General features: G+C 47.7%; 1 protein-coding gene and 1 long non-coding RNA gene across 6 annotated transcripts in view; one reads left to right on the top strand and one right to left on the bottom strand.

The window, feature by feature from the left end:
* Positions 1-6677: 6677 nt before the first annotated feature.
* Positions 6678-25071, top strand: part of GLT1D1 (glycosyltransferase 1 domain containing 1) — an 88982-nt gene continuing 70588 nt past the window's right edge. For 4 of the 5 annotated variants that reach the window (XM_070515845.1, XM_070515844.1, XM_044776057.2 and 1 more), the window contains exons 1-2: positions 6889-7105; positions 21551-21699. In XM_070515845.1, the coding sequence (XP_070371946.1) occupies positions 7038-7105; positions 21551-21699 (217 nt within the window). In that variant the 5' untranslated portion in view covers positions 6889-7037. Of the gene's footprint in view, positions 7106-21550; positions 21700-25071 lie in introns of all 5 variants that reach the window. The other variant, XM_044776056.2, reaches the window with a different exon arrangement.
* On the bottom strand, positions 8052-12839 carry LOC123288142 (uncharacterized). The gene is made up of 2 exons (XR_006531700.2): positions 12707-12839; positions 8052-9145 (listed from the first exon to the last, which is right to left on the bottom strand). It is a non-coding gene; the product is annotated as an uncharacterized lncRNA (long non-coding RNA).

Below are 25071 nucleotides of genomic sequence, written 5' to 3'. Positions count from 1 at the left end.
CAACATTTCTACCTGGCTGCAAGTAATCTTGGTAGAAGCAGAAAATATAAGAAATGAAAACACAGTCAACTAGTGGAATGGAATCAGGTTTTATATTCTTGAGCCCAAAGTGAAGAAGGCACCCTAACCTGCCTTAGTGTGAACTAACCCAGCTCTCAGAATGACTCGTGCTTTATTTTTACAAAGGATGTGAGACTATCTGGCCAGGAAGAAGGGTTTTCGTTTGACTTTTTTCAAGCACTCGTTTTATTTGACCCTTGTGAATAGCAACCTCTACTTCTTGGGTTCTTTTCCTCCTGTGTTTTAAAAACCCACAAGACATCTGCAAAAGTGGAGCATTCACCAATACAAGGGGAGGCGGACGAGGGAGGGAGGGAGTGAAAGAAAGTGAACTTCTGCTTCCTCCTATTTGAAGAAGCACAGGATGTTCACAAATGTGGGACCACACCTAACTGCTCTGTTTTAACCACCACTTTTATACTGTTTTATAAATATCGTGATACTGCAATCATAAAATAGATAATCGGCAGTTACCAGTGTATTTGTGTTTTAGATTAGGCCTTACAGGAAGGATCAGTGGAGATGAATACAAAGGACAAGAATTGAGGCACGTACATGAAATAATTCAGCATTTGATAATAAAGGCATTTCCAATCCATGGGGAAAAGAATGGACTATTGAACAAATTCTGTTGGAATAAGCGACTGAACATGTGGGAAAATAGGCTTCACATTTCATGCCAACATAAATTCCAGGTGGGTAAAATATTATCATGGAGAAATCAAAAATACAAAAGCATTAAGAGAAAATACTGGCAAATGTGAACTCTTAGGGAGAGGACTGCTTTTCTAAGGCTAATGCTAAAGCCATGAGGGAAAACATTAATTGATTTGACTGCATACAACCTTCAGACTTATTTGTATAAATAATTGCAGTTGAGAGCAAACAAAAAAACTTTGAAATACATATGACAAAGTTAATGTCCGTATTTTATAAAGAGTTCTAAGGAATCTCATGAAATTTATTGGGTACACATCCAATCCATAAAACTGACAAAGTGAATGTACTGGCCATGTAGAGGGCAGCTGCCCTTTGGTCCTCCTCAGCATCTATCCCTCCTCTGGTGACAGTGCCTTGATTATCTTGGTTGATCAGTGCTCTCTGTGGTTCAGGTAGGACTGGCTGGTCCCCTAATCCAGGAGTTGTCATGTGACCTAAGCCTGTCCAATCAGCAGTAGTCCATCTATTGAGCTGGAGTGATTGGCTCAAAGGTGGACATGTGACCTAAGTTGGTCCAATCAGAGCTGATCCCATGACTTATTCTGGGGTGACCAGGAAAAACCTGATTCCTCTTTCAGCTGGATTTGTAATTATAAATATATGAGCCTGGAGTTGTCAGGGCCATCTTGTGGAACCCAAGAATTAAGCAGTCCAGAAGACAGTAGAGAGAGAATTTGCTTCAAGAAGACGTTTTCTAGGTCTTGGTTTTGACCATGCCTTAAAGTAGCTTTTTTCCTCGAAATTTCAACTGTCAGCTTATAAGTTCTCTTTTTGATTAAGCAAATGTGACTTTCTGTCACTTGTAATTGAAAAAGTCCCAACTAATACAAGCAATACATACACTTCTATGCCCATACACAGAGAAAAGAAAAAACACAAATGGCCTTCATGGAAAAAAAAAGTCAAATTACACCAATAATTTTAAAATGCAAAAAGGACAGACATGTTTGTCACTTGAGCAAAAAATGCCCAGTCTTGGCAATGTTGTGGGAAATGAGCTCGCTCACAAATAACCAATGGAAAGGTGAATTGGTGCAACCTTTCTGGAGGGCAATTAGTCATTTGTATCAAAACCACATTCGCCTACACTTTGTGCAATTACATTTCTAGGAATTTAAGAATGTGTGCAGAGACTTAGTATAAAATGTTCATTGTAATGTTGCTTAAAATAGCAAAAAGATTAGAAACATCAAAGATGTACGATAAGAGGTCATTGATTAAATAAATTATAGTATGCTCATAGACTGGAAGTACCATGTGGTTATTCAAATGATATTGTAGAAGTAAGATTCTCAGGAGGAAAAGTACTCGTGATATATTATTGTATTAGTTTTCTATTGCTTAACAAACCACAACTTTGGCGGCTTCAAACAGCAGGCGTGTATTAGCTCACAGTTGCATGGGTCCGAAGTCTTGGCTTGGCTGGCTGGGTTCTTGGTTCAGCGTCCCCCAAAGCTGAAAGCAAGGTGTGGGCTGGGCTGAGGTCGCGTCTGGAGCTCTTTCCAGCTCCTGTGCTTGTGACAGAGTCTAGTTCTTTGAGGTGGGGACTGAGGTGCCCATTTCCTTGCTGGCTGTCAGCGGGGGCTGCTCTCAGCTTCCAGAACCTGCCAGCATTTTATGCCACGTCCCCCCTTCATCCTCAAAGTTAGGAACAGAGAGTCTCCCTGACGTCAAATCCCTCTCCTGCTTTGACTCTCTTCGACAGCAGCAAATGCCCAGTCCCTTTATTTATTTATTTATTTGAGGAAGATCAGCCCTGAGCTAACATCTACTGACAATCCTCCTCTTTTTGCTGAGGAAGACTGGCCCTGACTAACATCCATGCCCATCTTCCTCTGCTTTATATGTGGGACGCCTACCACAGCATGGTGTGCCAAGCGGTGCCGTGTCCACACGCGGGATCCTAACCCGTGAACCCTGGGCCGCTGAAGCGGAACGTGCACACTTAACCGCTGTGCCACCGCGCTGGCCCCCATGCCCAGTCCCTTCAAAGGGACAATGATGAGTGAGACTGACCCTGCATGATCCCCCTGTCTTGCAGGCAGCTAATTTGGGAATTTAATCACATCTGCCAAGACTCTGCAGCATCGCCTGGCTGGGAGTTTGACTGAATCACTGGGAGAAGGCATGAAACAGGAGGCAGGAAATCTCGGGGGCCGTGTTAGAATTTTGCTTACCACGATTATTAAGTAAAAATGAACAAATTACAAAAATGTGTATGTATAGAATGGTCCTATTTTATGTAACAAAATGACAAACATAAACCAAAACTGAATACAAATCAACAACAACAAATATCCTGTGTCCATACAGCAGAGCCAAAGAAACACAGTAACGAGTCCACGCTGCCTCTGTCACTTTGGGGCGATGTCATCCCTTCTTGTGTCTCAGTTTCTTCCCCTGTGAAGTGGCGAGAACAACAGACCCTGCCACCTGCTCGGGGGGAAGCTGGATGGAGGAAGGCTGTGGCGTGCCTGGAACACTGCCACGCACGTGGTGAGCTCCCAGTAACATGACTATTGTGATTACCTTTATTTAGAAATTCTGGAAAAGCTTGAAAACAAAGTATTCATACTGGTTATCTCAGGGTAGTGGGATTCTGTGTGATTTATGAATTCTCTTTATCTGTATGTGCTAAACACATACTGCTTATGTAATCAAAATAAATTAAAAGTTTAAAAGAACAAATGTGGGCCTCTGCAGACAACAGGATGTTACTGGGAGCAGTTATGACATCTTCCCTTTAGTAAACCTCTGCTGTGCCCAGAGTTGGACCTGCGTCCCTTGCATTATTAGAAATATGGAGCCTGATGGCTGCACCAAATGCGGTGGGGCTCACGGGCTCACTGGGCAGCCATGGGGATCTTTGGGATGAGCATCCTTGTGCTGAAAAGTTAAGAACTGAGTTTGCCAAGCCATCAGCACAGGAAGTAAAGGCCTGCTTTCTCGCCAGAGGCTCGAAGGTGAAACCACTTAGTTCTGGTTGACTTCCTCATGTTCCTTAAGCAAGACTGGAAGGAACTAGTTACTTTCAGACCAACAGCTTTTTTTCTATTTGGTCACTTTCAAGTGCTGTCAGTGAAAGCCGGGAAAGGAAACCTAAGCAGGTACAAAAGCCACAGGTCCCTGTGTACCTTCTTCTCTGTGAGGCTTTCTCTTCTCTTAGGCACACACACACAGCATTCGTAGTTCCTAGGACTGGGGAGAGGAATGAGGGTGCAACAATGGAAAACTCTGCTTCAAACAAAGAAGGAGAGCACCTCACTGATTAACGCCAGGAAAGCAGAAAAAGAAAAGAAGGTGTCAAGTGTTGATTTTCATCACAGAGCCATTTCCAAAGTCCATGTGCCCTCAAGCGCTCTCCCTGGAGAATGCTGTCACTTGTATTACAGGGTAGAGAATATAGTTTCACTTTCCCTGGTGCTCAGAACTAGAGAAATAGCCTGAGCAAACACTATGATCAAGGAAAAAACAGATCTTGCTTTACATATATTTTAAGACCCTTATGCTAGAAGCATCTGGAGAGATCTCGTAAGAGCTGCCGACAACGTTTTCTGCTCTACCGCCCCCCGCCCAATAGTTATTTCTACATCATTCCACGATAACACGTTTGTCTTCGTGCTCCCCTATATTTCCTACCTGGGAGAATCATAAAAGACTCCATCAAAATGAGCTAATTAACTCTGATCCTGTTTATACTTTTTCTCGTTTTACAAATGGGTAACCTGAAGCAACAAATGGATAAAGTATCAGGCCCCAAAAGATATGTCAGAATCTCTCACCTTATGGAACAGGCGTATTCCAGAAAAATCAAATAACAGTGAATTTCAGCTTATCAAATCCTATTGTAGCACTGACTACCATTACAAAATCAGGAATGCAGTGTCATAGGCATAAAATCTCAACACAGTGCAAATTCAGTGATTTTATTTAATTCCACAAACTTTTACCGAGTGCCTTCCCTCCTCACAATGTTGTCCCAGGCAAGCGGAGGTTAGAGCCTGGAGTGAGCTCACGCCCCAGGGAGGGCCGACTGCTCGGTGATTATAAAGCAGAACGGGGTCAGTCCAGGAGAAGGGACAAAGAGCCATACGGGTAGAGGAGGTGGGGAGCAGTCCCAGATGAGGTGATCAGGGGCCTACATGCATGCAGCCATCTTTGAAATGGGCCTCTGCAGTGGGTTGAGTGGTGGCCTCCAAAAAGATATGTCCACATCCAAATCCCTGGGACCTGTCATCTCTTAGTAACCCCCATTTAATTCAGGGTGGCAACGTGCCCAGCTAACACACTGCACTTCCCAGCTCCCTTGGATGGAAGATGTGGTCATGTGCACAATAAGATAAAGGCATAGGACTGTGTGAAGTTACAGGAGCCCTTAAAATGAAATGCACCATTTTGGCTGCACCATTGTTGCCCTTCCTTCCTGGTGCCTGGAATGTGAATGTGATGAATGAGGCTCCAGCAGCTGTTGTGTGCCTTGAGGCCACTTTGAGAATAGAGGCCAAACATTGGGAAGCTGGAATAGAAAGAGAGAAGTCTGGGTCCCTGGTGACTGTGGAGTCCAGAAATAAACTTCAACCTCTTCCAAAAACAGGAATACAGATTGAGAGCATAAAGGAGTTAAAGTGAGCCTTCGGCCACTGTGGAACTGGAAAGCTCAGGTCCCATCTGTCAAGTTAATTAACAAGGAGGCCATTAGACGGATGTGGCTCTAACCCTGACAGCCTAAGTAAGCAAAGTAAAATCTAAGCCTGGAAATGACTCAAGCTGATGATACTGGAACCTAAGGACCACCTGTCACACACAGCCAACCGGGCTTGAAGCCATAGCCAATCAGCAATCTCCTTGCCTTGCTTCTGCCTTTCTCTATAAAAATCCCCAGCTCTGGGGGCCACCCCGGCCCAGTGGTCAAGTTTGCACCCTCTGCTTCAGTGGTCCAACATTTCACCAGTTCAAATCCTGGGCGCAGACATGGCACTGCTCATCAGGCCATGCTGAGGCAGCATCCCCCATGCCACAGCTAGAAGGACCCACAACTAAAAAAAATACACAACTATGTATTGGGGGGCTTTGGGGAGGAAAGGGAAAAATAAAATATTTAAAAAAAAATTCCACAAGGCACCTTACCTGCATTTAAAAAAAAAAAAACTCGGCTCCTGTGGGTGGAACACTCCTAACTACTTCCGGTTTGGTTCTGCCAATCGGAGTAGAGTTTTGCTCAAATAAACGACATTTTTTATTTATTTATTTGAAGATGATTAGCCCTGAGCTAACATCTGCTGCCAATCCTCCTCTTTTTGCTGAGGAAGACTGGCCCTAAGCTAACATCCGTGCCCATCTTCCTCTCTTTTATACGTGGGACGCCTGCCACAGCATGGCTTACCAAGCGGTGCCATGTCCGCACGGGGGATCCAAACCGGGGAACCCCAGGCCACAGAAGTGGAACGTGCGCACTTAACTGCTGTGCCACCCGGCTGGCCCCATAAACTTGAAATGTTTAATATGCCTCAGTTTATCTTTTAACACACCTAAAGGGAGGCGGCTATGGGTGTGATGGTTTGCTATTGCCGGAGCTTTCATTTTTCAAGATATACTAGAAGTCCCTGGTGCTGGTACCCAAGGGAGCGATGCTGGCCACCCTCGAGCCCATGGGAGTCCACCCTTGGCCTCCTCTGGTCCCTGTGGGCTGGAATCGGCAGCCAACCCTAGTGCTGGCCCCTGTGGAAAGGGACCTGAAGGAGCAATCTGCAACCACCCCTGGTCCCTGTGTGTGTGTGTGTATGGCGAGGGGAACCCGTAGTCAACCCTAGTCCCCGTGGGAGGGGACCTACGGTCACCCGTGGTCTCCATGGGCAAGGACCTGAAATCACCTCTGGTGCTAGTCCCCATGGGCGCAGACCCACAGCCACGGCTGGTCCCCGCAGGAGCGGACCCGTGGCCACGCTTGGACCCCATGGGGAACCATCTCTTCTGGTTCCCATGGGAGGGGACCCGAGGAACCACTGGTGCTGGTCCCGTGTGAGCGGACCCCCGACTCCTCTGGTCCTGGTCGCGTGCGAGCAGTCTCCCGCCCCCGACCCCCCACGCGCCCCGCACCTCCGGCACCGGAACCAGCCAGGGCGGGCGCGGCCTCGCAGCCGCGGGCGGGACTGACCGAGCGCCGCCCGCCGCCCCGGGGCTCGGTCTGCATCCCGGCCTCCGCCCCCGGGCCTGGTCGGCGGCGGCGGCGGGGCGGTCGATGGCAGGGCGGCGGCGGCATGCGGCTCCTGTTTCTCGCCGTGCTCCGGCCGCACACGGGCAACGCCGTCACGGCCGAGCGCGTCCGGTAGGTGGGCAGGTGCGGACGGCGGCCCGAGCATCCGCGGCGCGGCCGGGGGCGGGGACGGGGGCGCGGGGCTGCTCAGCCGGGCCTCGCCGCCGCGCCGGTCCCCCGGAACCGCGCGCCTAAACGGACGGGCCAGCGGGGCGCGGGGCCTGCAGGAGCGCCGAGGGCGCGGGGCGGAGGGGCCGCGGGAGCGCCGAGGGGCGCGGGGCGAGAGGGCTGCGAGAGCGCGGAGGCGGTGCGAGCACTGGGGCTGCGGGAGCGCGCGGAGGTGGCCAGGGGAGCGCGGGGCTCAGCGCCAGCCCGGTCCCCCGCCCCGCCCGCGTGGGACGGTCCTCACGCGCCGCAAAAGGCCGCTCGGGTTGTCTGCGGGGATCCTGCTTACGATCCGGAACTAGGGCAAGACAGCCTGGTTGGCGCCGCAGAGGCTGCTCGGTGCTCTCCACGCAGATCGTGGCGTGACTGCCTTCATTGATGCTATTTATTGGGAGCGCGCTGGGTTTGGGCACACAGCGACGAAAAACAAAGGCGGGTCTTCATGACGCTTACATTTCCGTGGGGATGGGAGAGAGAAAAAAAACCTACGGATATATACGGCGACATGTATATTTATATACAACAGGGAGAGGGGGTGCTTGTGCGCCTGCGCTGTTTGAGGCGGGCTGCTCCGCTGGGGGCCTCCCGGCCATCCCTTCCCTAAGTGTGGAGGAGGGACCCTTGAAGCTCTCCTGGGGAGAGGGAGGGTCCAGGATTTCCAGGCAGAGGGTGCAGTGAAGGCGCCACCCCTCCTTATCTGCCTGTGCTGGAGTTCCTGGACCCTGCGTCCAAAGGCGCCTTCCATCCCGCCCCAGACGCTCCCTGTGCCCTCTTCCACCTTCCTCTCTGGTTATCTTCTTCTTCTTTTTTTTAAGTTCATTTTTTTTTATTGCGGCAACATTGGTTTATAACATTGTATAAATTTCAGGCGCACATCATTGTATTTCTGTTTCTGTGTAGACTACATTGTGTTCACCACCCAAAGGCTAGTTACCATCCATTGCCATACACATGTGCCCTTTTACCCATTTGCCCCCCCTTCTCCCCTGGTGATCACCAATCTAATCTGTCTCTATGTGTTCCTTTCTTGTTTTTTATCTTCCACATATGAGCGAAATCATACGGTATTTGACTTTGTCCCTCTGACTTATTTTGCTTAACATAATAGCTTCAAGGTCCATCCATTGTGTCACAAATGGCAGGATTTTGTCTTTTTTATGGCTGAGTAGTATTCCATTGGGACTTAGGTTGTTTTCAAGTCTTGGCTATTGTGAATAATGCTACAATGAACATAGGATGCATGTATCTTTTCCAATTAGGGTTTTCACATTCTTTGAGACATCACCTCACACCTGTCAGAATGGCTGTAATTAACAAGATGAGAAATAACAAGTGTTGGAGAGGACGTGGAGAGAAGGGAACCCTCATACACTGCTGGTGGGAATTCGAACTGGTGCAGCCACTATGGAAGTAGTATGGAGATTCCTCAAAAAATTAAGACTAGAAATACTATAGGATCCAGCTATTCGGCTTCTGGGTATCTTCTTAACACTCATCTTTTTCTGCAGTTATCTTGTTTGAGATGTTGACTTGTTCACTTTTTCTCTTCTCCTTCCTGGAATGTAATCCCTCAGGGCAGGGAGGGAGCCAGATTAGTCCTGAAGCATAATACAAACTCTCTTTGTTTCTTTTTTAAACACACTGACTTGCTTCATGAAATTTCTCAATTTACTTCCCCTCCATGGGGTGGCTTCCTCATCATTAAAATAAACAACTGGGGCTCCGCCAACCTTTTAAAGTCCCTTTCTGCTAAAAAATGCTAGTTCTCCTCAAGGTCATAGGTGAAAGTGACCAGTAGAGGATCACTGGTTTTCTGAAGTTTACAGTGAGGATTCTCCCTGTGCAGGTTGATCTCCCGTCTAATTCACTCGTCAGGCATATGCAGCCAGGACACGCATTGTGATCTGTTCTCTTCATGAAGCACATTCGGGGGCCGGGGAGAAGACCCTGCAGGAGTAACAGAAATAAAGGAGGTGATTTCAGACAGTGGTTAGTGCCACGGGTTCAGAGGAGGGCCCTCTGAGGAGGTGACATTCAAGCTGAGACCTCAGTGACAAGAGGAGGCAGCCACTCCAGGATCTGGAAGGATGTGTGGTCCTGGGAAGGGATAAGATCAAGAACCCAGCTCCTGAGGGCAGAGAAGGCTTGGCTGTTGGAGAAACAAGAGGAGGCCACGCTCTCTGGAATGGTTTGGGGGGGCGAGCACGAGAAAAGGAGGTCAGAGAGATGCCAGGTCCCGCTGAGGCTGCAGGCCTGGCGGGGAGCAGTTTGTGTTTAGGAAACTGGAGAAAGCATCCATTATTTAACCCTCCGCTCCTGACTTGAACTGCACGTGTGAGCCCAAATATTCCAAAGGCCCACACTCACATCCACCCAAAGGACCCCCGGAGGAAGCCGGCGGCCGTCCATGGACGCGGCTGATGCTAAGCTGGGCTGCAGTGCCGTTGTTTTCTGTGTTTTTTGTTTTCCTGGCTGTGCCTGAAGCACAAGAAACATCGCTCCTTGTGCTTTGGTCTCTGTTCCCAGCCAGGCTTTGTCCCCTCTTCCCTCAGGAAGGATTGCAGGGGGCAGAAAAGGAAAAGGCAGAAGTTGCTGGAAGATGTCTTCTGTGTTGTAATAGCCTAGGTCCCTTGAGGAAATGATGCTGGTGACCTGAAGGGGAAGGAACGGTGGGGGTGTGGGGGCGTGGTCCTGTGGTTACAAAGATTGTCCATGAGCCAGTCACCAGTAAGCAGTGAGAACCTTCTCTGCAAAAGACCCCTGTGGCCCTCAAGTGGCCCTGGGCAGTGGAGGAGGGAGCCCCCTAAATGAATAAGATTGGGGTTCCCATCGGTTTAGTGGAGAAGGGCATCTGAGTTAGGTAAGCTTGGATTTAAAAAAAGAAGAAATGGGTCCATTCTTGCACATCTGTTTGTAGTTGTCAGTTAACACCTGGTGCATAAATAGTGAGGAACACATTGATACAGGAGGTTGAGGGTGCTCTGGGAGCATACAGGTGGGCGCCCCATGCCAGCCAGAGGCGGGGAGGGCCTTTCAGGCGTCACGAACTGATGAAAAGCACACGCTCTGGGGCAGGGCTTCCTGCCTCCAGATGCCTGTGCCCCTGCTAGGACCCCTGGGACCCAGGCCAGGCTACAGGACTGCTTTGTGGCTCCGTGTTTTTGTCTGTAAAGTGGGGCCTCATAGGCTTGTTTTGAGGATCAAGTGTGGGTTCATACATTGTTGATGCTGTAAAACAGGGCTGGCCTGATGCTTAGTAAATATGAAGCGTTCATGACAATATGGACCTTAGATGACAAGACGGGGGGGTGGGGGTGCATGTCAGGTAGAGGGGCAGCATGTGAGGTGATGGAAGAGCAGATCCCTTCCGGAACTGTGCTGTGTGGCCTTGGCAGCGTAGGAGACTCTGGATCAGTGATTCTAGATGGAGCTGAGGCCGAGAGGATGTGCACAACAGGAAGGAGCGGTTTTGCCCCCAGGGAATGTTGGGCGATGTCTAGAGACATTTTTGGTTGTCACGACTGGGAGGGGAGGGGCTACTGGCGGCTGGTGTGTAGAGGCCAGGGATGCTGCTAGAGACCCTGCAGCGCACAGGACGGCCCCACGACAAAGACTGACCCAGCTCCAGCGTCCAGTGGTGCAGGGGCTGATGAACCCCACTCTAGGTGGAGTCGGCAGGCGTGGCTGGAAAGGTGGACAGGACTGGGTCACACAGGCCCTTCAGTTTTGTGCCAGGAACAGAATCAAACCGCGAAACGCTATCCGATTTCTGTGTAATGGGAGATCGTTTGGGCCACAGTGGAGGGTGGATCAGGATGGCGGCCGGGGCGTAAGCATTTGGGTTTGCTGTATTTAAGTAAAATTGACCACACTCGGCGATTGAATGTGGGGAGTGTCAAAAGACAAGAAGAAGACAATTCAGTAACAAATTTGATGTCCTTAACTCAAGGGGAGACACTGCATGCATTGCGGAGTGCCGGGGGGGGGGGGGGGGGGGGTGGCGGGGGGGCACCCTTCCCCAGACTGTGGGCGGGTTTTACAGAGCGTTAGCAGAGGCACCCAGGAAACGGCAGGATTGGCCCGGAGGTCGGGGGTTTCCCTGGAAGGGGCGGGCCTGTCTTCTGGGCTCAGGGAGCTGAGGCTGAGCTGCACGATCAGGATTGCTGGCTGTTAGGATTCCATGACAGGTTTCCCGTGAATGCAGGCTGACTTAGTTGTGGATTTGTGATGTGGCCTGGGCCTCTGGGGGGGGGGGGGGGGCCTCCATTTTGTGAGTCCTGATGTAAAAATCAACCATATCAGAAGTGAGGGAGAAAAAACCCACAACTTTCTTCATTATAGAGGGAAATTATTGAGAGAAAAATGGGGACGCCTGGGTGTCTAGAGCTCTTTGTAGTAAGCCTGGGCCTCTGCTGTCTAGAAGTCTTTCAGAAGTGTAGAGGATAGAGTAGAAGAAGGTGTTTTGGAGGAAAAATTTGGCTGGGAATCAATAACTAGAGAGTGACAGTTTTATTGTCCATGTGGCACTTTAAACGTCCTTCAGTGTGAACTGTGCAGTGTGTGTGCATTCCATTTAAGTTCTAACGCAGGGTCTGTTAGTTAGCATTTTAAATAACCTCACCAGGCACCTGCTCTCTGGAGTTGTCTCCCGAGCACTAGAAATCCTGGAAATCTACATCAGAGGAGTTCCTAGCATGCAGCATTTCAGAAACAATGAACGGTGTTCAGGGCATCTGGTTTGCTAGGTCGGTTCCTTGGCGCCCCCCCCCCCCGCCCCCCCCCGCCATGAACACGAGGTCAGGAGCCGCCCCTGCAGCACAGCCCTACTTGTGGGCAGCTCCATTCTGTGTGTGTCCAACCCTGAGTCACCTGGCTCCATTAGAGCTCGGCTGGTCCGGCTGTCAGAGGATGGTCCAGCGAGGGGACCTTTGGTTCCCCACCCCGCTCCAGTGCCTGAGGCTGTAAACATTTTCCAGAAGAACCTGACCATTCCGACAATCCTCACTGAGCCATGTAAATTGGTTTAAGTCAATTCCTAAGGTCAAAATTAAAAGCAGCTCTAGCGTGTTACAAAATAGGGTCAGAAACCTAGAGAACAAAGTTCATTCATTTGCAGCGGAGAAATAAATTATGCAAGTAATGGATGTAAAAAGCCTATCCACAGGGTTGCTTTCGTGATGGGGGATCCAGAGTTTCAAAGGGTGCTTCCTATTATGCTAAAATAGGAGGCCGGTCCACAGAAACCTGAAATCGTCTTCTAAATCCAGGCTGACAAACTCCGCCCAGGGTCAAAGAGAGCCCCGCCTGTGTTTGTAAGTAACCTCTAGATCTAGGTGGGCCGTGCTGGGGCCACTTCGTGCTGCAGTGGCAGGGCGGAGATGCTGGACAGAGCTCGTACACACAAACCCGGAGATGTTTCCTCTCTGGCCATTTCCAGGAAAGGTTTCCTAAGCTTGCAGGGAAAGGCGTGAAGGGGGATGGAAAATAAGAAAAGAGTAAAGGATTTACCTTCCTGAGTCTGGAGTAGGGAGTTCTGAGGGTCAGTTCAATCCCCTGGTGAGCCTGTTAGCATCAGAATTGGTGCAAATGTCGCCGTTCAGAGCTGGACTTTGTGCAGTGGGTGGTGACTGTTTGCTCTCTTTCTCCATCTGGAACAGTGTGTAAAAAGTGTTTTTATTTGAATGGGGAACACTTGAGATAAGGAGCAAACGCTGGCGGGGCGGGAGAGGGAGAAACACGGACTTCCTCTGGATCCGTGCACCCCTCACCTTGCTGCCCACTGCTCTCCGCCGCTGGGATTCTGAATTCTGCTGTGACTGCCCACATTTGGGAAGAAAAAAAGCCTGAGGGAAAGTTTTCAAGCTTCCTAGTGCTCCTTTAGAGGAAGCCTAGGAAATTGCTGGTGTGTATAGTAAGTCAGTGGGAAGAGGTGATTTCATCTTTTTCCCCCTGAAGTAACAGTTGTTAAAAGTCAGTTAATGTTTCCACTCAGCAAATAGTTACTGAGCATCTCCTATGGGCAGAGCGTTTGCAGGTGCCGTGCAGAGAGCCCAGGTCAGACAGGAGGAGCCCTCTGCCCTCCGCCCTCTGGAATGACACAGCCATTCAGCCACAAAGAGTTTTTAGCACATCAGCTCAATGCTGAGCACTGTCATTTGAAAGAAGGTTCTAGCATTCTAGTGCCGGAGACAAACATGGACATACAGTTGCACAGACTATTTAATTACGATGTCATCAGTGCTAGGAAAAAGTCCAGAGTGAGGGGGAGCAGGCCTAGTTCTAGGAGGTCTGGGAGGCTCCTCTGAGAAATAACTTTTTCTTTCTCATATAATTTTTTTATCGAGATGCAATTCACATACCATAAAATTCACCCTTTTCAAGTGTACAATTCAGTGGATTCATAAAACCACACCACCAACATCTCTATCTCGTTCCAGAAGGTTCCATGTTTCTCCAAAGACGCCCCGTCCCCATTAGCAGGCATTCCCTATCACCCTCCCCCGGCCCTGGCCACCACTAATCTCCTTTCTGTCTCCGTGGATTTGCCTATTCTGAACATTTCTTATGGTTGGAGTCACACGCTATGTGGTCCTCCTCGAGGATGTCACGTAATGTGTCAGCGCTTCGTTCTTTTATGGCTGAATACTATTTCGTTATGTGGATACGCCACATTCTGCTCATCCATCTCATCAGTTGAAGGACATTTGGGTTGTTTGTTGCTATGGATATTTGCATATGAGAAATAGCTGCTTAAGCTGGGGCCCTGTGTGCTAGCTGGGTGAGGACCGAGGGAGGTTGGGAATAGAGTTCCTGGCCAAGAAACTGTGTGTGCAGAGGCCTGAGGTAGGAAGGGGCTGGTGGAACTGAGAAGGGGAGGTGGCTGAGGTGCTGAGAGCCAGCAGGAGGGAGCAACTGGCCTGGCAGGTGTGAGCGAGTCCTGTCATTGCCCTGGTGAATGTTCTAGATTGACTGCTAACAGGGCTGAAGGGCGAGTGACTGAAGTGGCCATGGTAGGAAAGAAGAGAGGGCACAGATTGAGAAAGATTTGGAAGGACCCTGTGATGGTGTGGCAGGGGAGAGATGTAAGGGGTTCTTCCGGGGTCTGGCGTGTGCTACTGGGGGAGCAACAGGGACTCTCCTGTGTACTAAGTGCTAGAAGATGCCAGCTCAGGTGGGGCGGAGGTTCTGAACATACCGAGTGTGCCTGTCATGCAACACACATGACACATTTCTATTGAATTAGAGATAGCAGAGTGAAGGGGCAGTGGACAGGGCCAAAGGCCACACGTCCACGTGGGCCCCTAAAGAGGGCCTGGGCTGGAGGTGTGTGTTTGAGGCTGGAGCCAGGAGTTGGGCAGGTGAATTCCTGGGGAGAGAACAGATGAGAGAGGAGATGGGGGACCCTGAGGCGAGTGGCTCCAGGGGGACCAGAAAACAGGTGGGCCAGGGTGGGGACTGTTTCAATCAGGAGGGTGGTTAGTGATGGCAGGGGCGCGGGGGGGTGGGGGGTCCCTGAACCCTGAGGTACAGGGCAGTGGGAGTGAGCGCCGGGGGCAGCGCAGTCTTCCCCGTCTTATTCTGGAGTAGTGGTAGGGAGTAGAAGCCCAGGGTGAGCGAGAACCAGAAAATGGAGATGGGAAAAACACCTAGGACCCTTTCACGAAGTTCTTCAGTGAGGGGCAGGGGAGGGGAGAGTGAGGCTAATGGGAGGAGGGAAGGGAGGTGCCAGGGCACTGGAAAACACCTTCTGCAAGGCTCGAGCCTGTTTAATGCCACTGGGAAGGTAAGAGGGATCCATGGAAGCTATAGGAGCAGCCCCCTCACCCCTGGATTATGAGGAGAGCCTCTTAGCTTGTTTCTGAGCTCCACCCTTGACCCCCTTCACTTTCAACACAGTCAGACTGATTCTGTTAAAGGTCTACACCAGGTCCTGCCTCTCCTCTGATTAACAATCCAGTGTGGCCGAAGTCCCTGGGAGGATCTGCTAGGCTCTGCACTGGGGCCACCTCACCTTTGCAGAGCCTTCCCAACTCTCCCCCCTGGCCATCACACTCCCTGATGATGTTCCTCCAAAAAGGCAGGATGTTCCTGCCTCAGGTCCTTTGCACCTGCCATTCCCTCTTAGGATTCTTCTCCTTTCAGTCTCCACGCGGCTTGCTGCCTCAAGACCTGATGGTTTTCATTCAAATGTCACCTTCTAAGTGGGAGCTCTCCTGACCACCCTCCTCATCTCAGATTGCAGCCTGTCTCCACCTCACACTCCCTCCCTGTCCCCCTGCTGTTGTTTCCTCCGCAGCACTCCTCTCCAGCTGACACAGTGTGGATTTTAGTTAATTATTGTGTGTATTGACCTTCTCCCTGCAAAGAAAGTCAGGGTTTGTGTCTATTTTGGTCCATGGTGATTCCCCGGCCCCCAGGACAGTGCTGGGCTTGCCGCAGAGGCTCAGTGACTGAGGAATGAATGAGAAGTGCCGATGGATGGAGAGAACAGGCAGTGATGGACGCCCGCCTGGGCCTCAGCGATTCTGGTGCACGTGCTCAGTGCCTGGGTGCAGCCTCGGGGACAGCCGCTGGGCTTTTCCTGGGCGGGCCTTTTGCCAGATGTGTACCCTGATACTACAGAAGGCCAAGGGAGAGGAAAGTTTAAGGTATTGACAAGAAGGCAATTGAAATGACAGGACAGGGAGTCTGCTGAATTGGGAGATGAGACAGGAGAGCGGCTGGTCGGGGTGGGTGGAGGTCAGTGGCGTGGAAGGTCGGTGAGGTCAGAGGACCGCTGAGGTGGAAGTGATTGAGTAGCCTGGGGGAGAAATAAGAGCTGTGATCAGAGACTGTGGTGGCTTTACAAAGAGCTTGATGTAACAAGCAGATTTTGTATAAACTAACAATGGAAGCTCTAAGCTGCTTATCTATCACGATATCTGATTTTCAGCCTCAAGTAACTGAAAACCAACCCAGATCGCTTGGACAATGTGGGGAATTTAGCAGCTTATCCTATAAAAAGTCTGGAGGTGGGACAGGCTTCAGGCTAGATTTTGCTGCTAAGATGATATGGACAGGAGTCAATTTCCCTCTGTTTCTCCGGTCCACTTCCCATTCTTGGTAGGTTTTCCTGGCCCGCCCCTCCCAAGCCCACATGCATCTTGGTTCAGATCCAGCAGAAAGAGGGAGTCTGAGCCTCTGAGAGTGCAACCCCGGGGGTGGGAGTACTGATAGGTGGGAGGTTCTGATTGGCATAAACTGCGAGGAACACCTCTGGATCTGGGGGTGGGTTGCATCCTACTCAAATGGGTGGCAGGGACATCCAGGGTTGTAGGAGGGGGGAACATGGGAATGCATGCTATGGAGGCAGCAAATTCATAGTTCTTTTTTCTTTGTTTCTTTGAGGAAGATTAGCCCTGAGCTAACATCTGCTACCAATCCTCCTCTTTTGCTGAGGAAGATTGGCCCTGAGTTAACATCCATGTCCATCTTAGTCTACTTTATATGTGGGATGCCTACCACAGCATGGCTTGCCAAGCGGTGCCATGTCCACACCCAGGATACGAACCGGCTAACCCTGGGCCGCTGAAGCAGACATGTGCACTTAACTGCTGTGCCACCAGGCTGGCCCTGGCAGCAAATATCAATGTGAAAACTTTACTAATTCCTATAAAGTAAAGGGGAAGTCAGACCTCTGTGCTCTTGAAGATTTAAGGGAATAACAGAGGATGTTGACATTGAAGGAGCAAGAAATAGCATTGAGGGGATTAAAACTGGGAAATTTCCCGTGGACATTCATGTACGTGGCTTCTCTTGGTAAACTGGCAGAAACAGCAGCCGTGAGATGCTCCTCTGCATGGTACCCACTGTGGAGGGCTGAGGAGCATCTGTCGTGCGCTGTCCAGTACAACATAATGTGAACCACATACGTCATTTTAAACTTTCTGGTAGTCGTATTAAACAGAGAAAAAAGAAACAGATCAAATTAATTTTAATAATATATTCTCTTGAACTCAGTCTGTCCAAATATCTCTTTGACATGTCATCAACGTGAAAATGACTAATGAGCTGTATGTATATTTTGCACTTAGCACATCTCTGTTCAGACTAGCCCCATTTCAAGAGCTCACTTGAATTTTCCTCATTATCTCATTTTTTACGATTCACCTTATGAGACCACGCAGGACTCACCCCTGCAGAGGGGCCGCTCTCTCCAGTTTGGTGCGGGGCGCATCATGTCTAAGGGACCCACCCCCCCCATTCATTTACTTCATTAGTCTGATCTCGGCAGGCATGTGAGTTTGAGACACTCCATGATCTAGGCACTGTGCCTGCTTTGTCTTGGTATTTTTGCATTCTTTTAAAAAGAGTGATTTCGTAGTCGTAACCTCTCAAGTACAGGAATTCTATTAGAAGAGTAGATACATTACAGTTTACAAAGCACACTCTCAGAGATGCTATTCAAGGCAACACCATGTCCTGCAAATGCACTGTTATTATCTCACTTAACCCACAGAGAGGCAAGTGGAGCAGTGTCCTCTCCACTTTACCAAGCTGGGGTTCACGCATTTGTGCCAGCATCCACACAAGGACCTGCATCCTCATGAGCTGCATCATTGTCTCAAGACCAGCATGCTTTCTTCTTTGGATCAGAAATTCTTGAAACATTGTCCAGAGGGCAACATTTTACTCCAGCACAGCCGACTTTTCCCCACCAATGAAACACTGCATCACTATCTCCCCCAGGTGAGCTGCAGGTGAAGTCGCCAGCCTGCCAGTAGGTGCTGTGTCCTCTGAGAAGACTGGACCAGCCAGGTGCTCACACCCTGAGAGGCCCACAGGGCGAGACAGCCGTAAGGAACATTAGATTCCTGGTCCCCTGTCTCAGGACCATGCAGAGGCACATGGATATGGAATGGGATGCAGTTGGTGTTGCCTGCCCTATTTAAGTTTCTCTTGCTATCTTTTTTTTTATTTAATCCAGACATCATAGTTGATGGAAATTCACATAAGTTAAACACATAAATAATTAAGCTTCTCCACGTACTCAGTTAACAAGGATGGCTTTCAACCCGGCAGAAGCAGGGAGAGTCCCATTGAATCTTGAGTGAGAATGTGCAAATAGGTTCAGTCTCTCCCTAGAACTGCAAAGTAAATGCTCAAAATCTCTTAATTTGTTAGAGATGCTTTTTTCTCAAAAAAAGCCTTCCTTGAGTCAAATAAGCCAGAACTCCTTAGACATAATAGGTGCTCAGGGAGTTTATTAGTTGCACCAAATTATTACTTGCAAAAGGAAAAGGGACAGAGCAATTTAAAAGTGTTATAAGTGAACCTGAAACAGGGGTAAACTCTTAGTCTACAGAGAATTAAGATTAAAAAGAAAACCAGAAAAAACCTATTTTGGAGTATTTGAGATCATAAAGTTAGCATTGAAATGCCATTTAAAAATATGTTTGATAGGTCAAGAACAGCCCATTATCTGTACCTAACCACCTCCGCTCCATATGCCCCACTGTATCAATGCTGCCTAGGCCAGAAATCTCTCAGGAATGGACTCTCTAAGTAGAATTTAAACTGTTTCTTTTCTACTTATCAACACATTTGTTTTTGGCTTCTCATTTCTTCGAGTTTTAAGAGGATGGAATAACAATTATTCGCCTATGCTCAGAAACGCATTGAATTCCTATTTTTGATGATTTTTTTAGATTTTTTTGATGATATATTATTGGTCAGACTGCCTACAGGCTTCTTCCTGTCTCCACTTGAGGTGTCATCGGCATTTCTGAGGAGCTGGGGGGATGGGAGGGACTCGGTGTTATTGACTGACAGTGATTGGATCAACATCAACAGTGGAAGTGATAAGATCAAGATAGAGGGTGTGCTTCAATAGGGTAAGCCAACTCAAGTCTGAAGACCTTAGTTTTTCTTTGTCTGCACGGTGAGGGCTGCAACATCGTGCCTTTAATCCACAGTAGAAAAAAGAAAGAGAGAGAAAAAAATGATCATTCACATCTTAGTGTAGGTGATGATTCTCACCCTGTTCCCCAGGTGTGAGCTTGAGGGTCTGAATCTGAAGTCTATTCAGAGGCCCTTCGTTCCCTGTGGGTCGTACAGTGCACACACTTGATGGTTTTGGGATCGCTTTGCTTAAAGATTCTGGCTCTCTTCCCTCCTCTCTTCCTTCTCCTCCTTTTCATTCTTCTATTCTTACTCTTATTTTGCGCAGTATTGCCCCTAAATGCAAGCCAGGCAATTCATTTGCTGTTCAGCTGAAGAAATAATTTTCTTGCTGGAGTAAAAAAAAAAAACATGGCTATGTTGGATGTGAGCTTTGTCCTGTAGTACCTTCTGGATGATATAAGAGATTTTCATGAGTAATTTTGAGCGTAGGTGATTTTTGCGTCTGTGCTGATTTTGTAAGCAAAGCTGTAAGTGCGATGTGATTCCCTTGTTCGTACAACTCCGGTACAGAGGGATTATGCTCTAGAGGCTATGAGCGCGATGGAAGTAGTGAGAAGGCTGGGTGGTGGTAGGAGCAGGGGCTGTCAGATTTACGGAGGGGAGCGAGCATTAGGGAATGTCATGTCGCGGTCATGGGGGCTCAGAATGTAGGATGTGTTGGGCGTCCTGCAGGTGGAAGAGCAGGACTGGGGCTAAGGTGGTGGGAGTAGGGTGTGGCTGGCTGTGCAGGGATGCAGGCTGTGAAGGGCACTGTGTGCTGGACTAAGGCGTTTGGACTTGATCCCAGAGACACTTTCAACCATGAGTTTATTCAGTAAGCAACATATCCGGGCCCCATTCTCATGGAGTTGGAAGTCCAGCCTGGGTATCCCAGCCCGTTGGATGGTTTGAGTGAAGGGAGAGACCTGGTTCGATCTGATGTATATTCATAAGCACGCACACACATACACCTCAATTATAAAAGATAATATATGCACATGGTAAAAATAGCCAACAATGCAAAAGAGTGGGTCTCTGGTTCTCCTCTTTAGACAGAATCATTGTTGTCTATTTTTTATGTGTCCTTCTAAAGATAGTCTGTGCGCACACACTATATGTACACAAAGTATTCTTCACTTTGCTCTCTTTTCGTTAACAATGTATCTTGTGGTTCATTCTAAATTACCTCCCAGCGATCTACTGCATTCTTTTAATAGCAGTCGAGCTTGACTGTATTGCATTGGCCATAATATAACTAGCCCCCAACCGATGCACACTGAGGTCACTTTTTAATCTTTTTGCTACTTCAAACACAGCGATGTGCCTATTCTTGGGTGCATGTTTTTGCACACATATCGAAGTGTATCTTTGGAATCATTTTCTAGAAGTGGGGTTGTTTGGTTACAGGGTTTGTGCATTTTAAATATGCTAGCTGTTCTTACACTGCCCACTAAAGAGGTTGTACCGGTTTACCCTCTCACAAGTAATGTACGGGAGTGTTTATTTCATGAAGCCTTAGGCAGACTTTTTGATCTTTGCAAATACTCTACATAAAAAAGAAGACTGAAGTTGATCATCATTTCCTGTGTTCAAAAGCCCAGTTGTATTTCTTTTTCTATGGACTGCAATTTTATGCCCATCCCTATTTTTCTATTGAGTTGCTAGTTTTTTTCTTATTGATTTATGAGAGCTCTTTATGTATTAAATAAATTAGTTTCTTTCCCTTTGTAAGCATTGTAAATTTTTTTTTAGTTTCTCATATGTCTTTTGATTTGGCTCATGCCACTGTCACCATTCAGAAAGTTTCTTTTTTGTTTATCAGATTTGTATTTTAAATTTATGTTATGAGGGACTAAACCAAGATGAGGAGAAAGAGAAAAGACGTGTTTGAAAGATATTTTGGAGGTAGAATGGAAGGGCCGTGAAGTGTTTTTTGAAGCTGTGATAATGGGTGACTTTTGAAGTCCTTATTAAGAACTGAGTAACAGATGCCTAAAAACAGACTTTGTGTATCATCCGTAATTAAAGGACAGGAGAAGAAAATGGAATCAAGGAAACAAGGGGCTTTCTGGCACAACAGCAAATGCCGCTGAAACTCGGCAGCGTGTGCTTTGTGTCTCCCGGCTGCCTGTTGCTCCTGAATTAGCTCTTCATCCCTCTGGCCTTGGTCCCAGCCCCTGTCCCGGGTATCTGAGGCTGGTGGATGAATGGTTATCATCCTTGGCCGTGAACCTTGTCCTATGTTTTAGGCAGATTTCCTCTAAAAAAAACAATTCAGAAAATATGTATTAACTTTTTGATTTAAATAAAATTTTGATTTAAATAATCAAATAGTCTTTTGATTTAAAATCTTAATCACAATAGCAACCTGTGGCATATTAAGTTCTCCCTCCATCTTTTCCTTTCTCTTTTTATATTTTTTTGATAAAGGGACCATCTGGAAGCTGCGGGTCACATATGTATTCTGAAAGATGCCTTTGACTTTGAAAGCCCATCCGAAATCGCAAACCTCATCGCGGCTGAGAACGTCGAGGCCGCGCTCGCTCTTCATCTCTACCGAGGAGGCCGACTTTTACAAGGTAGCCCTCTTTCTCTTCAAGGGTGGGGCGCTAGAAATCGTAAAACCAGAAGCGCCTATAATGTCAAATAAAACGTGATGAAACAGTTTATCCTGTTTATCCGGTTCAAAAACGGGAGGAATACAATCATCTTTTTGGTTTTTTTTTTTTACTGAGCAATTTTCTAAAATGATGTAACTGTGCCAATTGAGAATGGATTTATACTGAAGCTGTTTCTACCGCAGTAAGAGTATTATCCTGAATGTTTTTGGTGTGTAGTTCCTAACTCAAAGTATAATTTTTAAAAGTAAATGTAAGACTGTTTTACAAAATAGGGAATAGGCACATATGAAAGATTTTTTCAGCTCATTTATTAACGAGGGAACTACTAAGATGCTAAAGTCAGTTTAAATAACATTTGAAGAACTGTGAGTCAGACAGACGATTTAATAAGGAGTATTAGAATGAGGGTGCCAGATTAGCCACCGAATTGATGCATGTCCAGCAGGGTCATAAACTGTCAGCTTTGGGGCTGTCTTTTCTACTGGTGTGTTGGTCAGGGTTCTCCAGAAAAACAGAGCCAGGAGAGTTTGTGTAGATATATATGGGAGGAGATTTGTTATAGGGATTGGCTTATGTGATTATGGAGGCCGAGAAGTCCCGTGATCTGCCATCTGCGAGCTGGAGACCCAGAATAGCCAGTGTGTGTGATTCGGTCAGAGTCTGGATTCCCAGGAATGCAGCGGGGTGGGAGCTGTGGGTGGGGGCTGATGGTGTGAGTGCATGTCTGAGTCTGAATGCTGGAGAACCAGGAGTGCAGAAGTCCGAGCGCAGGAGAAGATGGACGTCCCAGCTCAAGCAGAGAGCAAATTTGCTCTTCCTCCGCCCTTTTGTTCTATTCAGGTCCCCATGGATTGGGTGATGCCCACCTGCATTGGTGAGGGCAGTCTTTTTTCCTCAGTCTACAGATTCAAATGTTAAACTATTCCAGAAAGACGCTCACAGGCGCACCCAGAAGTGATGTTTTACCAGCTCTCTGGGCATCCCTTCGCCCAGTCAAGTTGATACATGACATCAACCATAACAACTGCACAGAAACGATTTGCGTCTCTTCCTGATACATAGCTGCAGAGTATTTAATGCAGCTTCACCCAGTATGAACTCTCAACTAATAGCAAATAGTGAAGTCAAACAACAGTACCATCTCTTAAAAAGTTAACTGGTCCATGGGGCACCTTTAGACACTGCTTCCTAGGACCTTGAAAGGATGTGCATGCTGTCATCCTCTTGGCTTTATCTGCAATTTTGGGGCATTTTGTCTTAATGCTCCCAAGGGCGTTCTGACTTCACTGAGATCACAGAGGTCACCAAGTGAAGGCAGGACAGATAATTTTGTGTAGCTAAGCAATGAGTGGCTTTTTCCAAAAGTGAATTAAATCACACGGTAGTGGTAACATTTTGGGAGATGGTATGTCATTTGAGGACCAAAATTATTTACAGTAATCATCACACTAGGATGGAACTTTCATCAGCAAGCTGTGTCGAGCTTCTGAAATTTTCAGAAGTTTCATTGCTAAAGGTGACTTTCTGTGTCTCCACAATGTATGTCAAACCTGATTTAATCTTCCAGCTCTCTCTCCTGCCTCCTGCACACAGGAAGGTGGGCCCTCTCTGGACGCTCTTTTCATATGTGAGCACATTCTGTTATGTACTCACTTTTATTTCAGGTAGTACCTGCATGTGATAAAAAATTCCCCCAGCACAGAGGGAAGCGTAACTAAATGATGCACAAAAACTAAATCTTTCTCCCACCTCTTATCCCAACTGTCTAATTTTTCATTCCCTGAGGCAAGCACAGTTACCATTTTCTTGTATATTCTCCGAGAAATATATTACATATGCTGTACTAGTTATCTGTTATTGTGTAACGAATTACCCCAAAGGTTGGTGACTTATAGCAGTAAATTCACCTGTAGTTTCTGTGGGTCTGGAATTCAGAAGCAGCTCTGCTGGGCGGTTCTGTCTCAGGGTCTCTCATGAGGCTGCTGTGAAGATGTTGCCCGGGGCTGCGCCACCTGAAGGCTTGCCTGGGGCAGGAGGAGCTCTTCCAAGGTGGCTCACTCACGCGGCTGTTGGCTGGAGGCCTCAGTTCCTTACCAGGTGGGCCTCTCCACAGGTTGCTTGAGTGTCCTTCTGATGTGTGGCCAGCTTTTACCTTGTCTTTTATGACCCAGCCTCAGAAGCCATACAGCATGAGTTCCACAGCATCCTATTGGTGACACAGGTCAGCCCTCTTCCGTGTGGGAGGGGACCGCACAGAGCATGACTGCTAAGAGCTGGTTGTCTTGGGGGCTGGCTGCCACTTATAGCCATGCGCGTATTGTATGGCTCTCCTCCCTTAAAAAAAATTAGTAAATGGGAGCATGCTGTATCTATTCAGCATCTTGCTTTTTACCACTTAACGATGCATCTGGGAAGTTTTTTAATAGTAGCACATGTATAGACCCACCTGATTCTGTACAATAGTTGTCCAGTGTCCATGTATGGAGATGCCAGCATTTAACCAGTCTTCAATGAATAGACCTTTACATTTTTCTACCATAATCATTGCAGTGAATATCTTTGAAAAGCCATCTAAGCATATGAACTTGGGAGAATGTATCTGTGCTTACATATTTTTGTGACCCTGCCTGAACCATCCCAGTGAATTGTTTTCTGGCAATAGGGGTGATGTTCCTGAAAGTATTACTCCCGGGAGCTACTTTCTGCTGGACAAGTATATGGCTTCGAATTCTGTTGTGTGTGTGCTGGGACACAGAGTCTGAGGTTGATCTCTAAATGTGAAAGAAGCATCCAGTTTAACTTTCCTCACAGAAGCTAAGATAAAGTCTGCACCTCTTATAGCTCAGTAGGAGCCTCTCAGAGGTCCTCTCTGACTGTTGTCACTCCTTTTTCAGTCACAAGGCTGCAAGCACTGAGTTTGGTGTTTCTCTTGATAATAAGATTTATTGCTGTTTATAAAATTATATCTGTTATTTATTTTAAAATGTCTCACACATGTACACGTGGAGTATATTGTCTTCCCACAAGTGGGATTGCTCTGAATATTTCAGTACATATCTTAGCGGTCTTTCCAAATCAGCCGAGCTACATCTGCCTTATCCGTTTTCATGGCTGTGTGATATTCCACTGTAAGGATGCACCTTGTTTATTAAAAATCTCTCTCACTTTTAGCTATGCCAAGCAGTGCTGCAGCATCTTTGATTGTGTTTCTTTACTTCATTATGTGAGGATGTCAGTGATATGAATTCTTAGGATAAACCTGTGGCCAGAGGACGGTGTGTTTTTCATTCTGATTGACACCGACAGATTGCCCTCCAGAGAGGTTGCTCG

Source organism: Equus asinus, chromosome 8 (assembly GCF_041296235.1).
Source record: "Equus asinus isolate D_3611 breed Donkey chromosome 8, EquAss-T2T_v2, whole genome shotgun sequence".
Taxonomy (NCBI): Eukaryota; Metazoa; Chordata; class Mammalia; order Perissodactyla; family Equidae; genus Equus; species Equus asinus.
This window is presented reverse-complemented; position numbering and strand designations above follow the sequence as displayed.